Source organism: Telmatherina bonti, assembly GCF_933228915.1.
Source record: "Telmatherina bonti genome assembly, chromosome: 18".
NCBI classification, from domain to species: Eukaryota; Metazoa; Chordata; class Actinopteri; order Atheriniformes; family Telmatherinidae; genus Telmatherina; species Telmatherina bonti.
In genome coordinates this window covers 26,900,983-26,919,278 of record NC_136616.1, presented here as the reverse complement: position 1 = coordinate 26,919,278, position 18,296 = coordinate 26,900,983, and the positions used below count along the sequence as shown (strand labels likewise).

The window sequence follows — 18,296 nt, the reverse complement described above, 5'->3', positions numbered from 1 at the left end:
CAAATTCAGAATCAAGATGATCCATCGGTGAAAGAAATGACTCCAGGATAAAATGACCCACAAGCTATATCACTGGTGCTTGACACAACAAAACAAGTATTAATTGGAGAAAAATACACATTTATTTTATTATATGCTTACAAAATGCACACATTTAAAAAAAATCATTGTATGACTGATAAAAATCTAATACAGTTTTTGTAGTTGACAAAATGAACATAACAGTAAATATAGCGTTTTCATGCAATAGAATAGTAAAAAGAAGATTCGGAACTAACATCATATTGTGATATCGTCTAAATCCCTTTCTCCATACACCTCACTGACAGGGCGGATGATAAGCGGTGATTTATTAGTGCCGCTGTCATTCATATCCGGGTTGAAGAAAGGAAACAAAGCCTCAGTGAACTGGAACTCTGTAAATGAATACATGTGAGTTTTGGCCTCTGCATCATAAAATGACACTGTCCCGTCTTCGTAGTCCAGAAAAACCCCAATAACTCGCGGCCTCTGAGGAAGGCAGAGCAGCTGTGCCTGACCTGCACATGCCCGGTACTCACTGCCACTCCGCAAGCAAACAGTCCAATACCCGTCCTCAGGGCTCAGTGTGACCACACCTTTCCTGCTGACAGACTCTCGAGCTACACCCAAGTCCCACGCTGACTTATCTCCCACATCAACCTCCCAATAGTGCCTCCCAGTGGTGAAACCCTGCATAACAAGAAAGCGTCACGTGAGAGGAATAGAAACACACGTACACTCCTGCAGGAACACATCTATATTTACCCTGACAGCAAGGACACACGGTGCTGTGTCAAAGCGCTCTGGTGTGTCAGGAAGGCTTTGTTCAACTTCTCCATCCTGCACTTGTCTCCCGTCTTCTGACAGAACCAGCCATGGGTTGGCCGTCCTCGGGTCCAGGTGGACATCAGCTGGCAGACAGGAAGTTTACAGTATATGAAGGTTGTTATCTTTCATTCCTGAAATAAAAACATGCTTTATCTGTGATAACTGCTATAAATTCATAACTAATATATCAGATTTGTCTATTTAAGTAACTACGTCTAAAACATAAGCTGGGTTTTGTGCTAAGTTATGTTTAATTTTCTAACAGATTCAATCTGAGACAACATACAGGAAGAGCTATGGCAACCACTGAGCTGTACCTGCATAACGCTGGATCTTTTCATGCTCTGGAAGTCAACAAGACCATATGATTAAAATAAAAAAAAAAAAAAAAGTACATCCTTGTGTTTTATCTTGCATTATTAAATGGGAGTTGTGGTTTTGCCATGGCATGATGAGCTGGTGTTGGGATCTTTCCAGACCTTGAACAGAAAGCTGTTTCAGTTCTGATTGGAGCTGATGTTGAATGTCGGCCACAGCTCTCCTTAGACTTCCCAAACATGTGTCTGAGTGGACGAAGATGTCAGAGCACGCTTTGGCAGGTGGAGGACAACTCAGAGCTGGAAACCTCTGACACAAAACAGACAAAAGCAGACAAACACACCTGAAAATACAAAAAGGGGCCACTTTCCACAAATTACTTTTTCCCCTCAACAAAGTTCATGGATACATTTGCTTTTAGAATGTTTTATCGCTGCACGACTCCCCCTGTATGATGCAGGGCTGAACTTTTGCTGAACAAAACGGGGACCTACATACACACAAAAGCAACTTCCTGTTCGCGGTTCTCTGCAGCGAGAACTGCAAAGGGCTCGACAATGGAGAAACCAAACAACCATTCAACCGTCACATGGTTCAACATGGAGAACCAACTCAGGATCAAAGACACTTGTGAAAACCACAATGGTAAAATCTTGGAAAGATAGGCATGTGGTTTGACAGAGGAGTGAAAGAGACAGTCGATGTCAAAAGAGAGGAGGACTGAGACATAATCTCTACCCCACCTATGGCATCATTTCAGAAGACTGACACTCATTCACACAAGGTCTCAGGTGAAGGTCTGGACAAAAGTCTCTCTAATGAGACCTGAGGTGAGTCTGGACTTAATGATGGTCATAGACTGATGTTGCAAAACATCTTGAAGAAACTCAACCCAGTCCAGTTGACTTGACCTATGCTATGTTGGACGTGTGATCTGGATGAATAGATACCTTTACAGACACCACAACTAGATGTTGCTACGTGTGTTTTCCAGGTTCCTAATGACTCGGCCTTTTGAATATGTTTGACTCAGTCTTACCACAACTCATCACTATGAACTTTATTTTCAGTTTGCATGGCCTGATCTGGCAACCCGTCAGCTTATATGGAGATTTGTTTATCTAACAGAAGGCAACTGACTCTGGGAACTGATAAAAGACCAGATCCAGCAGACCTGAGAGGTCTGATAGGTTCATAACGGAACAGTAGGTCATTGATGCGTGTATTGATCCTAAACCATTCAGGGCCTCATAAACCAGCAGCAGAACTTTAAAGTCTGTTCTCTGATAGACAGGCAGACAGTATAAAGACCTCAGAACTGGACTGATGGGGTCAACTTCAGTGTGACTGCCTTCATGCTTTGTACAATCAGGCAATAAACACATTAGCTGTGTTGACACAGTGTGGGAAAACTGCATTTCAGTATTCTAATCCTACAGACTGGAACGGTCCACCAACATTTTACAACTTCAAGACTTTGTCTCTTAACCCTTTTAAAAATATAATAAAATTAAATAACTGGGCTGTTACTATTTTTTTTTTTATCCTGGTTAAATTTCTTTTTTTAAAATTTTTTTTTTATAGTTTTATTGTAACTATGTTTGGAATTGTGATTGTCTTGTTTGTGTCTTGTGCTTTCTTCACCATGAATCCTTTGAGAACGAAATCAGTGATTAAAGTGGAGCTTTCCTGGTTAAAGCATAAAATAAAATAAAAAAAAACAACAACTTTTCAGTTGTCCATCTTGCTGACCTGCACAACATGGAGATGATCCTCCGTGTGAAAAAGCTGCTGCATCTCACTTCTCCTCCTCTGCAGTTCAGTGATTTCCATCTCCAGCTCGGTGATGAGCCGGTCCGCCCTCTCCTCTGCTGCCGCCTGCTTCCTCTGGATCATCTCCACCAGCTCTGCTCGACTTTTCTCCATGGTCCGGAACAAAGCTGAGAAAACTTCTGTGCTTAACTCAATTTCCCTTTTTGAGTTTTCCTGTTGAATGAAGAAGACAATTCAGCTGACTAACTGGAAGAAAAAAGACTAAAATGAGAAGTAGACAAAGTTGAAGAAGTTTAGTGTTTAAGTTTTCATACAGGACGCACTAGTTAAATCAGTTCCAGGGTTGAATATCAACTCACTTTGTAAAGCTCAACATTGTGTTTGATCTCTTCCACCTTCTGCACTCTCTCCTGGATCATATTCTGAACACGGGCTTCCACCTTCTTCATCTCAGCCTGAATTTCAGAGCAAGAATGACAAAAAAAACCAAAACATTAAGCAATAAATCAGCATTTTAATCTAAATATCCATGTTTCTATTGCAGTTTCTGTAACAGCAGAGGATTTAAGACCTCACCTTCTTCTCTTGGCTCTCTCGTTCCACTGGGACGGTGTCGTGACATCGGTGGTCTGTTTCAGTACACAGAACACACACACACCTCTGGTCACTTCTGCAGAACAACTCCAGCAGCCTCTGGTGCCTTTTACACATCCTGTTCTGCAGCATGGCCACAGGTTCGATCAGCTTGTGAATCTTCAGGGTGGAAACTCTCCGGTGAGGCTCCAGGTGACTCTCGCAGTATGAGGTCAGACACACGAGGCAGGACTTCAGAGCTTTGGTTTGCTTTCCCACACACACATCGCAGCGTATGGGTTTTCCTGCCACTGACATCACACCGTTCTGCCTCCTGGCTCGGATCTGCTCGGACATTTCTTTGGCAAAAGAGTTTTCACAAAGCTCTGGACGTTCTTCAAACTCTGTTTGACATTTGGGACAGCTGATGGAGCGGCTGTCATCCCAGTGAGATGTGATGCAGGCGAAGCAGAAGCTGTGACCGCAGGGGATGGAGACGGGCTCGGAGAAAACATCCTGACAGATGCAGCACTGAAACTGCACTGCTGAAAGAAGAGCGCTGGGGGAGGCCATGAACTGAAGCAAGAACATCAACGTTAACGCAAACAGAAAGGGATTTATTTTAATCTGATTAATCCTCACATTAAGTCAGTTTTATTCACATTAGATAGGCTGGATATTAGCTTCTATCAGGTGACACACACCGTACAGATCACCAGTTCATCACAGTAAGCATCAATGTGAACACATATGAAACATCTTGAAAAAACTCAAATACGCTTGAAAGTAGAGATGTCCAATATTACTGGCTGATATTGACATTAAAATGCAATATTGGAAACTATTGGTATTGGTTTTTAATTTTTTTGATGACGTAACTTTTACACAACATAGTCTTCAGCTCCGTCTCTTCTAACTCAAAAGGACAAAATTGAAGAGATCTAATGCATATTTTTTCTAGATTCTCCAAAACTATTGGTATCACTTGACATCGGCGTTGGAAATTAAAAATTGTACAAGATTGATATATTGAATAATGTAAATAAAACCAATATCGAACATTCCTACTTGAAAGTCAATATGGTCACCTTTAACACAATCTAAGCATCCTCAAGCAATGTTTCTTGTAATTTTTTTTTTTTAAAGTAATTTCAGAATATTTTCTCAGGTTTCTTAAAGACAATTTAAAGCTCTTTGGATATTGGCTTTTTATTTCATCCTCTGTCCAGATGATCTCATCTTGCTTCGACCTTTTAGAGCTCAGGGCTGTGAGGACAATTCATTACTGCATGAAACCTGCTGTCACTGATTTTCAGTCCAGTTCTTGTGTAATTTGACGTACGCCTTTCATCTCTGTTTTTTCTTTAGATTGGCTTCTTGTCAGCTGCCTTTCCATGAAGACCATTTCTGACGATGCTTTAGTTAACAGCAGATGGATCAGTTGAACGGTCAGATGCATTTCTCAAGTCCTGTGACATAACTTTTCTGCCTAGCATCGCTGACAAGATAAAACCTTGTCTACATGTCATGTCTACTAATATGTGTTGTTAAAAAATTTTTGTAGATACAACTAATGAAATGGAAACAAATGTGTCTTTGATAGTAACTAGTTGCCTAAAGATCCAATTTAAAAAGGGGCTGGGTGCTTTTGTTAGGCTTGAATGATTCATAGGTCAACGTCAAGTGGCATAACAAACAAACACACATTCCTCTGAGGATAGTCGAGTACAATAACTTAACTGAAAGTGAATAAAAAAAAAAAAAAGCCAGTGACCAAAGGTTAACTTAGAAAGGCCTTCAGAAAGTCTGCCGACTGCTTTAAGATTACAAATGTGGCTCTCCGGAAGCAACTTATTAAAAGATTGGCGTTTCGAGACATGAGCACAGTGCTGTATAAAAACATTTACCAACAAAATAACAGGTAAAATGAAATAAACCACATTTTTTTTCTTTATTGTGGACATTGTGAGCATGCCTGTTACAGCCAGACACATCTGATCATTAGCTCGAAACGACTCAAAGCAGCTCACTGGCCAAAGTCCAGCTACTCATGATTCATGACTCATTCCCCCTGTTCGGTCAGTGAAACACCAAGTAAAAGTAAAACACCAGCATACTTCCTCTTTTCTTCCCTGAGTAATCTGTCATCTTACAAAAAAATGTAGTATACCACATAAAACAATCCACTCTACACCAGGAATAACAGCTAAAGGCTTTACATATTAGTCCCACTCGACATCTGATACTTTGCAGCACAAAACAAAGCAGACTTATTGACATAATTGCATTTATTCATTCAAAATGCTGAAACATACCCGGCTTTCATCCAATCCTTTTTCCTGAATGTGAAAGATGACCTCTGAGGGAGCAAAGGCAAATAATGGGATTGTGGTTGTGAAGCCAAAGTCCTCCCATTCAGCTGTCACCACTCCCTCTGAGACTCATCTTGCATGTTATTTGAAGGTGGGAGGAGTGAAATCTGGTTCAGGTGTAGTGCTGGATTTGTTTGTGTGATATCTCTTTGTACTATATGGGTATATTTGAGTGTAGGGAAACTATTTCAAACAAACAAACCACAAGAAAAAAGTGAAACCAATGCACAGAAGAAAGCTTAACATGGTCATGGTTACCAAGTTGCAGAAGGTAGTTAATCTGACAATGATTTTATTGTTACAGACACGCAAAATTAAAAGACTGATATTGTATAATTATGTAATTAAAAATATTCCCATTATCGATTTCTGTTCACATCAACGAAGCACGTTAGAAAAAAAAAAAAGAAAGTTCCTCTTCAGTCTTCTCATTACTTCACAGACAGGACCTTTACGGAGATCTGTGGCAGAATCCCATGTCGTCTAAAGAACTGCATTTTTAAAGATAGAAGAAAAAGAGCCACACACATGCATAGTTTATACGTTTTTACTGTATTATTATATGTGCATTATATTTATTGTAAGTTAATGCCAACTACTGAAGTGAACTAAAATGAGAGCCTCACCTCTGCCACCACATCTTGGAGCTCCGATTCTGACAGTGCAGTAGATGAGGTTAATTTCATTTGTAATCCAGCAACAAAATCTGTTGACACAAATATACAATATGTTAATGACAAAACATTAAACTGCAGTTATTCAAAGCTTTCTATCAATCAGGTCATGCCTTTAGTTTATTATATTTATATAACATTAGTGATAATGCATATAAAGCACTTTTTATACATAAAGATGCAACTCAAAGTGCTCTACATTAAAAGCCTGAAGAACATGCCCCACATCTTTTCTCATCCTGCCCCATCAAATTTACCATTGTCACATTAATATAAACATAGTTATATAAACATATAAATATAAACATACCCGCGCACACACGCGCAACATACACGCTAACACCCATATACACCCATGTATGTAAAATAATTTCTCACAATGCTGTCCTACACCCCCCCATTCGTCTGAGGAAAACCAGTACACTAGAGACCAGATGTAAAAACTGAAAAAATATAGGATAAAACATATACTAAAATACTATTAAATAAGGTTTTGAATAAGACTAGAAAATACCCTTATAGTTCAAAGCAATAATAATTAAAACAGTGAATCTAAGACTTTCTCTGCAAGAAATGCATTAAAAAAATCATAGTACTATCCAAAACCAGGATGATGTAACATGTTTCAATAAAAGGCACTCTGAATAAAAAAAATAAAGCTTTGTAATGAGTGAAAAATAAATGAACTTACTGGGCCCTTTTATTGTAGTTCAGACAGTTTTTTTTTGGCAGGATGGTGTTTGTTGACAAGAAAAGAAGACAGTGTTAAGACTGAATTTTGTTTTGTTTCATAACCCACCAATACTAAGTGACATTTCAACAGGAAATGACTGAAAGTAGCACAAGGAACAAGGAAATGCTGATGCTATCTCACATTTAAATAAGTAAGCTGCAAAAATTAAAATAGTAAGTACTGATGATGTTTAACTGATAAGTATGTAAGAAAAGCGGCTGTGTAGACATCTTACCAGTAGATGCAGTGATGTTGACTCCACTGCTTCTGATGTTCGCAATCACAGAGAAGAGAGTGAATGTGTATTCAGTTTTGGCAGTGAGAGACGAGACAGTGTGAGTTACTGGTCCAGCTCCATCTGGTGCGCTGATGTTTGTCTCGGTACCATTAAACCGGAGAACAAAGTCAACATTGCTGCTGACTTTGCTCCACTGCAGAGTGATACTGGTCTCATTTTGTCCTGCTGGTCTGAAGTCCTGAGGATTTGAAGGCACTGAGACAGAAAAGGAGCAGTGAGATGATGTTATAATCACTTGCAGGATTACTTTATTGTTCAAAGAAAATTTAAATCAACTTACCAGTAACAGCAACAACATGAACTCCACTGCTGTAGATACCCATGAAATATGAGTAGAGACTGAATGTGTATGTAGAGCCAGGTGTGAAACCTGAGACAGTATGAGTCACTGATCTATTTCCACCTGGTGGTGAAAAATATCCATACCAATACCCATACCCATACCAATATGGATATAGGTAAAAACTAACATTGTCATTTATTCCATTCCATGCCACAGTGACACTGGTCTCATTTTGTTTCAACACTCTGAAGTTTTTTGCATTCTGAGGAGCTGAAATAAAAAAGACAAAAGTAAATTACTTTAATTCAGGCTCAGTCATTTATGCCATCTGTTAATATTGGTCGGGTTTTTATTTTGATCCCAGGACTAAACTTTACTCAGACATCTGTCATGATTCAAATCAAGTACACTGTCTCTGCCTTGACTTGTTGCTATACTGTATTTCATTATTACATTATTCACTGCTTCAGTTTAAAAATGGAAACCTCTTCCTTTCATACACATTATTTCGGTGTCAGTCCCTACAGATGTGGACGGCTCATAGCATAACACTTCCAGACACACACAGGAATCAAAGTAGTTTGGATTTACAGTACAACTGTCACTTGCAGAAAGAGCACTAAAATAAGTCACTTGTTTAAATCTCATGATGTTTTGTCATCATCATTATAGCACGTCCATACTAAACTGGAGTGAAATGTCTTACCAGTAGATGCAGTGATGCTGACTCCGCTGCTTCTGATCTTCTCAAACACAGAGAAGAGAGTGAATGTGTATGTGGATGTAGCTGTTAGAGATGAGACTGTGTAGGTTACTGGTCCGTTTCCAGCTGGTGCACTGATGTTTGTCTCGGTACCATTAAACTGGAGAACAAAGCTAACATTGCTGCTGACTTTGCTCCACTGCAGAGTGATACTGGTCTCACTTTGTCCTGACACTGCGAGGCTGTTTGTGTTTTGAGGAGCTGAGACAGAAAAAGGAGCAGACATGTGATGCAACAACCACAGTATGAGAAAATGACATTTGTTATATTTAGTTAATCGTATCAATAAACAACTTCCAGAGTAGATGGAAAGTAAAACATGTACTTATGGAGAGATGTTGGTGTAGATTTTCAGTCATCCAGGTTGTATAATCATAGAAACTTAAAGACAACTACACTTCAATTTCTTGGGTGTTTCAAGAATCAAGAAGAAGAAATCCAATTCCATTACTGAATTCTTAGAGTAATTGTAGAAGGTACAAATTTGCCAAAACATCTGCAAATGTCGTTCTGTTGACAATCAGTGACTACACCCATCTGACCATAAGCTAGTTGCTCCAGTTACAATCTAAAAGCGCCATGTTCTCGTTTTAATCCACTTGTTGCGTTAAAGCAAGAAGTCTTGTTGAAGCTGACTGGTTGGTGAATGTTACTACTTGATAGAAAAGCTTTTGCATGTAGTACCACTGTGTCAGACTCACACTAGAATCTAAAGCTTGCTTTCCATCAGAAATACAATGAAAAGAGTTTAACCTGGTTTAACACATTAATGAGGTTAAATATGTTACCAGGCACTGCAGTGATGCTGACTCCACTGCTTCTGATGTTCTCAAACACAGAGAAGAGAGTGAATGTGTACGTAGCTCCAGCAGTGAGCGACGACTCTGTGTGGTTTACTGGTCCAACTGGTGCATTGATGTTAATCTCTGAACCATTGACCTGGAGAACAAAGGTGACGTTGTTGTTGTCTTTACTCCACTGCAGAGTGACACTGGTCTCATCTTTTCCTGATAATCTGAAGTTTGCAGCATTTTGAGGAGCTGAGGCAGAAAAGAGAGCAGGGTTAAGTGACAAAAATTCAAGTTTAGGAGCCAAAATGAAAAGCCAGAAAACCAGAAGGAACATATTTATGACAGAGACCCTGTGTTGAAGAGTTAACACGTGTTACGTTTAAAACAGGGAAAAAAAAGATCAAACTGAAACACAAAACTGCTAAAGCAGCTTGTAGACATGGATGTTTGTCTTCTCACACAGTGTAAAACTCCCAACAGTGTAAACTTGTTAAAGTCGACGTCTCAATATGACAATAATGGCACAAACTGACCTCAGACTTTGATATAAAAAAAGATTTTCTGTAGAAAGCAAAAGTAAACCTTTTGATTAAATCTGTATTTCTGTCACAGCTGGAGTACATGTGTGACTTAAAGCCTCCATCATTTCAGATGATTAACACACAAACATCACAAGTCACCAGAGATGTCGCATGAATAAAGTGAAAGATCTTACCAGTGACAGCTGTAAGTTGTAGTCCACTGCTTCTGATGTTCTCAAACACAGAGAAGAGAGTGAATGTGTATTTAGTCCCAGCAGTGAGAGACGAGACAGTGTGAGTTACTGGTCCATCTCCATCTGGTGCACTGATGTTTGTCTCGGTACCATTAAACTGGAGAACAAAGCTAACATTGCTGCTGACTTTGCTCCACTGCAGAGTGATACTGGTCTCACTTTGTCCTGACACTGCGAGGATGTTTGTGTTTTGAGGAGCTGAGACAGAAAAAGGAGCAGACATGTGATGCAACAACCACAGTATGAGAAAATGACATGTTATATTTAGTTAATCGTATCAATAAACAACTTCCAGAGTAGATGGAAAGTAAAACATGTACTTATGGAGAGATGTTGGTGTAGATTCTCAGTCATCCAGGTTGTGTAATTATAGAAACTAAAATAAAGACAACTACACTTCAATTTCTTGGGTGTTTCAGGAATCAAGAAGAAGAAATCCAATACCATTACTGAATTCTTACAGTAATTGTAGAAGGTACAAATTTGCTAAACATCTGCAAATGTCGTTCTGTTGACAATCAGTGACTTCACCCATCTGACCATAAGCTAGTTGCTCCAGTTACAATCTAAAAGCGCCATGTTCTCGTTTTAATCCACTTGTTGCGTTAAAGCAACAAGTCTTGTTGAAGCTGACTGGTTGGTGAATGTTACTACTTGATAGAAAAGCTTTTGCATGTAGTACCACTGTGTCAGACTCACACTTGAATCTAAAGCTTGCTTTCCATCAGAAATACAATGAAAAGAGTTTAACCTGGTTTAACACATTAATGAAGTGAAATATGTTACCAGGCACTGCAGTAATGCTGACTCCACTGCTTCTGATGTTCTCAAACACACTGTAGTTTTTACCATGAAAAGTCCTTTATAAATAAAATTGGATTTCATTTGATCAGGAAATAAGATTTTTTCAACTTTCAAAAATGAAATGTGTTCTCAGCACTCTCATAAGGCTTGAGTGATAGAAGTTTTTTTTAAAATAAAAAGTTACACTTTTACTTTTAGTTAAAAATGTTAGACTAAAATTAAATAATATCTATGAAATAATAAATATGTTTCTAGTGATGTAACCGATCCTTGACATAATTCACATCTTTTCAAATCTTGCTGCATTGTAATCGTTGCAGCACAATGCAGCTTTTAGGCGAGTATGTTGTTGATGCAAGTCTTAAAAACGACAGTAGATGGCACAGTAATGCTTTTGGAAAAAGAAAGTCAAAGTTCACTTTAACTGAATTGTATATCCACGATAATGTAGGAAATGGTATTCCTTCTCATGTTGAAACATTTATGACTAAAAGTATTTCTTTGAAGCCTCAAAACCCCAAAGGTATCAACAACTGTCCCATAGATTCCAGGACAAAGATGGGATTTATAGTATATAGATTTATAGTATATATAATATAACTGGAAGAGACTGTTTTAAACTCAGTTTAACTCACATGAGCCTGAAATAGCAAAGGTTTGACAAATGTTTCTGGTGAGCTCAACATCCACACTGCAACCACTTTAAAGCTCTTCACAGCTGATTGACTTTTAGCAAGGAATAGCATCTGCATCTCTTTTGTAATAACACCCCAAGACACAGACAAAAACACAGACACACAAGGGACAGTATCCATCTAAATACATTGTCCATAGATCTTACCAGTGGCTGCAGTGATGCTGATATGGGGTATTTTTGGGCCAACCAATCTGGGATGTTATATTTTTTAATCTTACCTTTCAAACCCCTATTCAATTTCCAGAGTATATTATGATTCTTTAACCAAGTTTTAACCATGAAAATCTAAATTTGACTCAGTCTATTAATTCCCCAAGATGTGTTGAAGTGTCTTTTAAACAACTTTAATGAAGAACATATTTAGTCTGTAAAGTAGATACATTACTTGGTCTGTAACAGATGAATGAAAAATTCTGGCCACAGGCTTCATCTGACCATTTTCCAGAGTTATTAAATCCTGCTGTGACACACTGTTGTAAGCCACTGTTTGGTTGACCATCGGCCCAGTGTTCAAACACAAAGCTGCTGCCGTCAGACCACACTTTTCGCCGGTACAAACCGATCCACACAAAAGCTCCATCTGTTAGGTTGCTGATGATGTCCTGTTCAGTTTGGTTTCGTATGCTGTGAAGGAAAGAGCAGGACATTAACATCAGAATTAACTGAGGAGTAACACAACAGTTTGTCAAAGGTCTGCAGCGTTTATTAATTTCAAATTCATTTGATTGATTGTTAAAAGATGAAATCACAAATCACTTTCAATATTCTATCAATCTGTATAAAATGGCCTCTAAAAAGTAAAGATATCCTGATAATGTTGCAGTTCGAGGTGTTTGATTTTGACTTTTTTTATATTGATTTCTAGTAAACCAATTTTATCCATTTCTTAAGTTCCAATACCAATATACACCTATACCAATATTTTTTGAGTGAGTTGTGCCAATCAAGCAAAATTATCTTGAAAAATATACATGACATCTATTTAATTTAGTCATTTCAAACAATTTGAATCTTAGGTGAAGAGTTTTATATATGATATGTGCATGTTGTGTTGAAGTTATCTAAAAAAAATACCGATAATTTTCTGATTTGGTTTTGTAGTGTCAATATTGGCCAATAATATCAGTCTGCTGATAATATCGGTCTGTTGATAATATTGGAAATTTCTAGATGCAGGATTGATTTCCACAAAACACTAATTTAGTAAGCCATGATTAGTTCATATTTGCAATAAGAAGTCTGATTTAATAAAAAAAAAAAAAAAAAAAAAAAAGAGGAGCTGTTATATGACTTTCAGGGAAAAAGTGTTTGTGCTTAAAGAAAGAAATTAAAAATTTTGGTCTGAAGAAAAAGGAATAACAACCACTGCAAAATATACAACTGTCTACTTTTATTCCTTATTACCCTATTTCATTAATCTGATCAGTTGGTGAAAATACCCCAATGCTTATTGTGTTAATTCATGTTCTAAATCTTTACACATGAAAGAGATATTTAGACAAAAAGTTAGTTATGTGGCTTCACAAAAAAGAAGACATACTTCATATCAGAAATGCATCTGAGTATTCATTTGTGTTAACTGTACCTGACCAGATCAACATAATTCTCCCTGCAGAATTGTTGAGCCGCAGGCCAATTTAAGGACAAGCTTTGATTGAAAACAAGGGATAGTGTGCCGTTCACTGTGCCTGTAAAAATATGGATGGAAAGAGAATCTGTCAAACAGACTAAAAAAAAAAAAAGCCAATATCATATCTGCATAAAAAACACAGATTTATCTGGAAATGCGACATAAAAGAGAAATATTAAAAATCATTACTGTCATAATAATATTAACACTAAAATTTATTAGTGTAACTGATCATTTGTATGCTGTAGAAACTCACCATTATAGCACACAAAACGATGCTCACTATTGCAGTAATAGTCGTCCCAATTGCCATTAGTTATAAGCCTCACACAATACTGTTGTCCATCAAGATTGTTGGGCTGGCCAGATGCCCAGTTCCTAAATGTCGTCTCTCCGTCGCCATAGAAGCTGCTGTCATTTAGGGACCATCTCCAGCTGTTTTCCAAGTCGTCATGGAGACCTATCCAAGCTTTGTCTGGAAGGTTTTTAGTTTTTTTTTTAAGTAAAAGAGTTGCAGTGCAAGATTTTTCTCTGTCACAATTCATATAATAATTGTTGGTTTTCTGTGTTTGTGAGTTTATTAAAAGATGTGGATGTCCCCTGGTGGAAATATACAAACTGTTTGTTCACCACTCAGAACTCACCTGTAAAGTTTGATGTGGTGCTAAGAGAAGCATTGACATCAGCTATGTTTTCTATGGTTGCCAGATCAGTGAAGTCACGTCTGCAGACACTCTGAGCACTTGTCCAGTTCAGCTTTGTGCTCACAAAGTAGTACTGACGACTCTGGGCGAAGGCAACACTGAGCAGAGCTCCTAAAACAAAGCATATGCAGGTTTTTGTTACAGTTTTTGTTCTCCAGCTCTGTGTTTTCGCTGCCGTCTATAATTCCTCAGATACAGCAGTTAAAGACTGATTTAGATTATTCAGCAGCTAAATGTCAACATCAAATGTATTTATATAGAAACAGTTCAGCAGCTAAATGTCAACATCAAATGTATTTATATAGAAACAGTTCAGCAGCTAAATGTCAACATCAGATTTATTTATGGAAAACAGTTGAGTGAAGTGCCTCGCAAATTACACCAGCAGTCATAAAACAGCAAATAAATTAAAGCAATAACTAATAGACACTCAGAAAAATGTTGGTTTTCTTTTATCAGTTGAAGACCAAAGAAAATACATACTTTTTTTTTAATGAAATACATGAATGATTTTATGTGGAAGTAGAGTATCCTACAGTCTGGGAGCTGCCACATTGAGTGCTCCATCATTTCTCTCTTTTAACTTTTAAATGTAAAATGTTGTCTAAGTTAGATTTCCTCTTTTCTGTGACAGCTTCAGGAAACTACATATAAATGTGTATATATATATACATATATATATATATATATATATATATATATATATACATATATATATATATATATATATATATATATATATATATATATATATATATATATACATATATATATATATATATATACATATATGTATATATATGTATATATATATATATATATATATATATATATGTATATATATATACACATTTATATGTAGTTTCCTGAAGCTGTCACAGAAAAGAGGAAATCTAACAAAGTTCTAGTAATGAAACAAAAGGCACTCACCTGCGAGCACAAAGATGGTCAGCTTACAATCCATGACTTGAACCTTTGAAAACAAAAACCCCAACAAAATACACAAAACAAAACATGTATACTATTAATTAATTTTAAGATTTACAAATAACTTTAAACAAATTCCCAACACAAAATGATCTTAAATGCATAAAAAGTGGATACCTTTCTTTTTAAAACTTCTGTCTCACTGAAAACACAGCTCTCCCATCTCTCTTCAGTCCCAGTAATGTGTGCTGGAGAGAACTTATGGCACTCACGCACTGGTTTGAAGTGCCAATGTGCTAACAGAAACATTTTTATCAAACTATTGTAGAAGCGGAGGAACCAGGAAATGAGGGACAACATGACAATTATCTGTCTTAGGTATTCCCCATTCTGCTTTCATGGGCAGGTATGAGGATATGGTTATTTAAAAACATCTACTGTCTCACACAACAGGTATGATGTAGCTTTCTGCACCTTACTGGTTCTGCATACTATCGGGCAGTCATGTTATTTCATCCAATAATCTTTAAGCATTGGGTGAAAAACCCTCATATATTCTATAAAGATCATTAAAACATAAGTAAATAGATGTATCTAGACTATGTCAATGCACAAAGGGGTAAAGAATGTTGCAACATGAGTATTAAAAACATGCACAACATTTGCCTTTATAAAGTGTAGTGTAAGGTGTTTTTTTTGTGTAGCAATGAAACATATAAGATAGGGTGCAGAGTTCTCCACCGGCCATCGGGTGTCACTAGAGGCTAGGGAAACAAGACATGGTTAAGCTAGCAGATGAAGTAGCCACTTTTACACCGTGTTCATGTCAAGACAGAGGTGGTAACCTGTCCGGCTTATTTCCTGTAAGTCTGTTTATGTTTCACTACTGCTGCTAAGCTGATTTAAGTTTCTACGTTATGTATTAGGCATTTCTATGGTGAAATTGCATTAGTTTACGTTCATACTGTTGTAATGTTACAGGGCTTCCTCATTGTTGTCATTAAAGTGGTCTGACATCGAGGAGTGTGTTTCTTCATAGGGTTGCAGAGCATTTTTGTATGTTTTTCTCAACTGTTTTGTTTAGTTATGATCATCAGTTCATTCCGGGCACATGGTGGATGACCAGTTGACCTTTAAGGTCCATGTTGCCTTGGTTGCCCGTACCTGCCGATATGCTCTCTACAACATCAAGAGAATTAGACCGTACATGACAGAACACACGACTCAGCTTCTGGTTCAGGCTCTGGTCATCTCATGCATCGATTACTGCAATTCCCTACTGTCAGGTCTGCCTGCGTGTCCTGTTAAACCTCTGCAGATGATCCAGAATACTGCAGCGTGTCTGGTTTTCAACCAACCCAAACGAGCTCATGTCACTCCGCTGCTAATCGCTCTTCACTGGCTTCTGGTCGCAGCACGCATCAAATTCAAAGGTTTGCTTATAGCTTACAAAACAATAACTCAAACAGCTCCCGTCTACCTTCAATCCCTAATCCAGGCCTACACTCCCTCTCGACAGCTACGTTCCACCAGTCAAAGACGCCTCATGTTACCACCACAACGTGGGACTTAATCACTAGCTAGACTCTTTTCCTCTGTTGTGCCATGATGGTGGAATGATCTCTCAAACTCTGTCCGCTCTGCAGAGTCCCTGACTAATTTTAAGAGCAAGCTGAAGACTCAGCTCTTCAAGGAGCACTTTAACACTTAGTATAGCTATTTATTGGAAAGTTGGAGAACTTAGCCCAGTTCCTTGCAACAAACTTTATATTAATTCTTTGTGTTGTAACATAGGTGATATTATGTGGTGGGAAGGGAGTAAACAAGAAAAAAACAAAAACAAACAAACAAAAAAGCCTGTAGCACTTCATGCAAGGATCTGCATCCAACTGGACAGTCCACTAGCACCTTCCTACGATGTCCTCTATTGTTTGATTTTGTGCTTGTGTTGTTCTCACTCATATGTAAGTCACTTTGGATAAAAGCGTCTGCTAAATGACTGTAGATTAGAATAGAATAGAATCATCAGCTTGTGGCATGAACATTTGCAAGATATAGGCCTACATATTAACATATCTTGCAAAATTCAGAAAAAACTGTCAACAAATTTGGGTTTAAACGGAGGCATGGTACTGATTTATGTATCTTTGCACTAAAAGAAATTTTAGACAAATATATCTGACAAAATAGGTGGTTGCCTTTTCCTGACTTCTGTCTGGCACTGTGTGTGCGGTGAGGTTACATACTTGGGCCATGTTAATGCAAATGTCTGATGATGAAGATTTTTAAGGGCAGCAGTGGAAGATGTATGCTCAGGCAAATGTGCTATGTTGTAAGTTTAGCATGTCTTCTGTATCAGTGAATACCTCACTTTTTAAAGCCTATTTTACACCTTTTTATACTGCAAATCTGTGAGACTGCTGAAGAGCAGTCTTATACAACCAAGTGCTGTCTTATACAACCTGATCCATATGTATATATATATATATATATATATATATATATATATATATATATATACAATATATGTATATATATCCCCTTTCCTCACTTAGCTTTTTATTGTTACATTGTTGTTTTGTTTAGCAACCTTAGCAGGAAATAGGCCAAATGAGATTTGCATTCCTCTATGGTCAGAGAGTTTGATTTTTATCACTTCATCATCTGTCTGTTGTCAGTTCGTGTCTGTGTGGTACCTGTGTGGTTTGTTGAGTTGCCATTGGAATTTGTAGGAGGAAATAAACAGCACATTAAATAGACCTCGAATAGGATGGTGTTTTTGTCAATGCTTTTGTTTCCAATCACTGTGTTCTTCCACTTTTAACTTGGGGTGAGAAACAGAAATTATGTAGATTGATTCTGAATGATTAATTTAAAAATGACCCTTTTGTTCAACTAAATATCTTTTTGAGCAGACAATAGAAATAAATGATTTTTAAACAGACATACCTGCCAGAAACATAATAATATCTGTTATTTTAAATGTAAGAAAGCCAACAGTCTAATGACTTATATTAGTAACAGATTATTGTCGTGGTACAGGAAAAAAAAATCCTTTGAAGATGCTACAACTGCTGCAAATGTAATGACATAAGACTGCAGTTCTCAAGTTAAAAAAAAACACAAAAAAAATCTCATCAGTTTTTAAGAAGTTTACCCATAAAAAGTATGATTATATCATTCACAAGTTATTACTTTATTGGTCTAGATAGGAAAAGTTATTTCTGTGACAAATGAGCAAGAACTTTTGTGAAATTCTACTTAAATTTGCTTATGGAAATTGCAAATAAATTCTATTATGCAGGTTACATGAAGTGTCTAACATTTAGGAA

The 18,296-nt window shown here is 37.4% G+C and overlaps 1 protein-coding gene across 1 annotated transcript; it reads right to left on the bottom strand.

The window, feature by feature from the left end:
* Positions 1-279: 279 nt before the first annotated feature.
* On the bottom strand, positions 280-5,884 carry LOC306769451 (E3 ubiquitin-protein ligase TRIM39-like; the record flags this gene model as incomplete). The annotated part of the gene is made up of 8 exons (XM_079258060.1): positions 5,846-5,884; positions 3,517-4,089; positions 3,300-3,395; positions 2,920-3,153; positions 1,329-1,476; positions 1,167-1,193; positions 787-932; positions 280-711 (listed from the first exon to the last, which is right to left on the bottom strand). Exons 2-8 carry the CDS (start codon positions 4,084-4,086, stop codon positions 280-282), a joined length of 1,653 nt encoding a protein of 550 aa, XP_079114186.1. The 5' UTR covers positions 4,087-4,089; positions 5,846-5,884.
* Positions 5,885-18,296: the final 12,412 nt, after the last annotated feature.